At 33.1% G+C, this 1,829-nt stretch overlaps 1 protein-coding gene across 4 annotated transcripts in view; it reads left to right on the top strand.

Annotated features, from left to right (window-relative positions):
• Nucleotides 1–1,691, top strand: part of LOC108686046 (protein argonaute-2) — a 22,622-nt gene extending 20,931 nt beyond the window's left edge. For all 4 annotated transcript variants that reach the window (XM_018191097.1, XM_018191099.1, XM_018191100.1 and 1 more), the window contains 3 exons: nt 227–560; nt 689–888; nt 981–1,691. In XM_018191097.1, the coding sequence (XP_018046586.1) occupies nt 227–560; nt 689–888; nt 981–1,089 (643 nt within the window). In that variant the 3' untranslated portion in view covers nt 1,090–1,691. The remainder of the gene's footprint in view (nt 1–226; nt 561–688; nt 889–980) is intronic.
• Nucleotides 1,692–1,829: the final 138 nt, after the last annotated feature.

Raw genomic sequence — 1,829 nt, forward strand, 5'->3', positions numbered from 1 at the left:
TAAGTATATAATCTCTTTATTTATCTTTAATAATAATTAATAATATCTTTATAATAAAATTATAATCTCTTAATTATAAAATTATGTGTTAAGAAAAAAATTATGTATTATATTATGAAAATTATTGTATTATGGAAAATATTGTCACATTTCTTTTAATATTTTATAATTTGTTCTGATTATTTTTTATTCTGTCTTGCTCTAAATATTATCTTTTTTCTTTAAGGGAATTGCTTATAATGTTTTACAAGAGCACCGGCGGATACAAGCCACATAGAATAATTCTGTATCGCGACGGCGTCTCCGAAGGCCAATTCCTCACCGTTTTGCAACACGAATTGACTGCCATTCGTGAAGCATGTCTCAAACTCGAGATCGATTACAGACCCGGTATAACATTTATTGTAGTGCAGAAGAGACATCACACGCGTCTGTTTTGCGCGGATAAAAAAGAACAAAGTGGTAAAAGTGGAAATATTCCGGCGGGTACGACTGTCGACGTATGCATAACTCACCCGACGGAATTCGATTTTTATCTCTGCAGTCATCAGGGTATTCAGGTATTTCAATCAATTCAAGCCACTTTTTTCACATGATTTGTGCAGAATTCTGTAATAATAATTCTCTATGAGAATGTACTTCCATTGTCATATGTTCTAACTTCTAAGTATGTCTATTTATATTTTAGGGTACATCAAGACCGTCACATTACCACGTTTTATGGGACGATAATCACTTTGAAAGTGATGAGTTACAGTGTCTCACGTACCAATTATGTCACACTTATGTCAGATGTACGAGATCCGTTAGTATACCAGCGCCTGCATATTATGCTCATCTCGTAGCATTCCGGGCTAGATATCATCTGGTCGAGAAAGAGCACGATAGGTAAGCAAGTTATTTTTTTCTTTATCATATCGTTTTGAAATGTCTAATTATGTACGCGGAAATCTTATTGCGTTTTAATTTTAATTTTACAGCGGAGAAGGATCTCATCAATCGGGTTGTAGTGAGGACAGGACACCGGGTGCAATGGCGCGAGCAATCACAGTTCATGCCGACACGAAACGAGTTATGTACTTCGCATAATTCTTACGTCAAATTGAACTGTCATCCAGGTCGGTGTTGTTTCTGTGAAGAAATTGTATATAATTGCGACTCCGTGACACAAGTGTGAGAAGTTTCATCAGGCAGCCGGGATTGCAGCACGTTGCGTCACAAATTCTTTAACAATTAGGACAATTCAACTGATAAATTTCTTACATACCTTCTTTCTGTTTTTTTCTTTTCTTCATTCTTTCTTTTCTGTTTATCACCTTCTCTGCTTTTTTCTTTATTATATAAGTCTATACGATAGCTTTTTGGTATGCGTGGCACTGTGTGTTTTATTTACGGAAGAGCGAATTTTCGATTGATTTTATGAACTTGTAGAATAAGTTTTTATGAGAGGTGCTTTTAATGCAGTTTGTAAATCAGGTTAAGAATATTTTGCACGTTTGGGTATAAAGTTGTCTGCAGTCGAAAATTGAAAATAGGAATGCACCGGATTGTAAAATTACTGCATATTGAATATTGAATATTATTATTTTGAATATTATTATTATCCGATATTTGATCAGATATCTGGTAGGGCAATTATTCGATCAGATATTGGATATTTTCCCAGATATATGGAACAAGAATTTCAAAAGAAAGCAAGGGAAAAGTAATGTTAAAAAATAATTTTTTCTTCATTTTCCTAATGTGAAAAGAAAAAGAAGAAAGATGAATTGTGCAAGAAGTTCTGCTTAAAAGAATCAAAATTTTATATATATATAAAATTTTATATA

The sequence above is a fragment of the Atta colombica genome, unplaced genomic scaffold (assembly GCF_001594045.1).
Source record: "Atta colombica isolate Treedump-2 unplaced genomic scaffold, Acol1.0 scaffold163, whole genome shotgun sequence".
Lineage (NCBI taxonomy): Eukaryota > Metazoa > Arthropoda > Insecta > Hymenoptera > Formicidae > Atta > Atta colombica.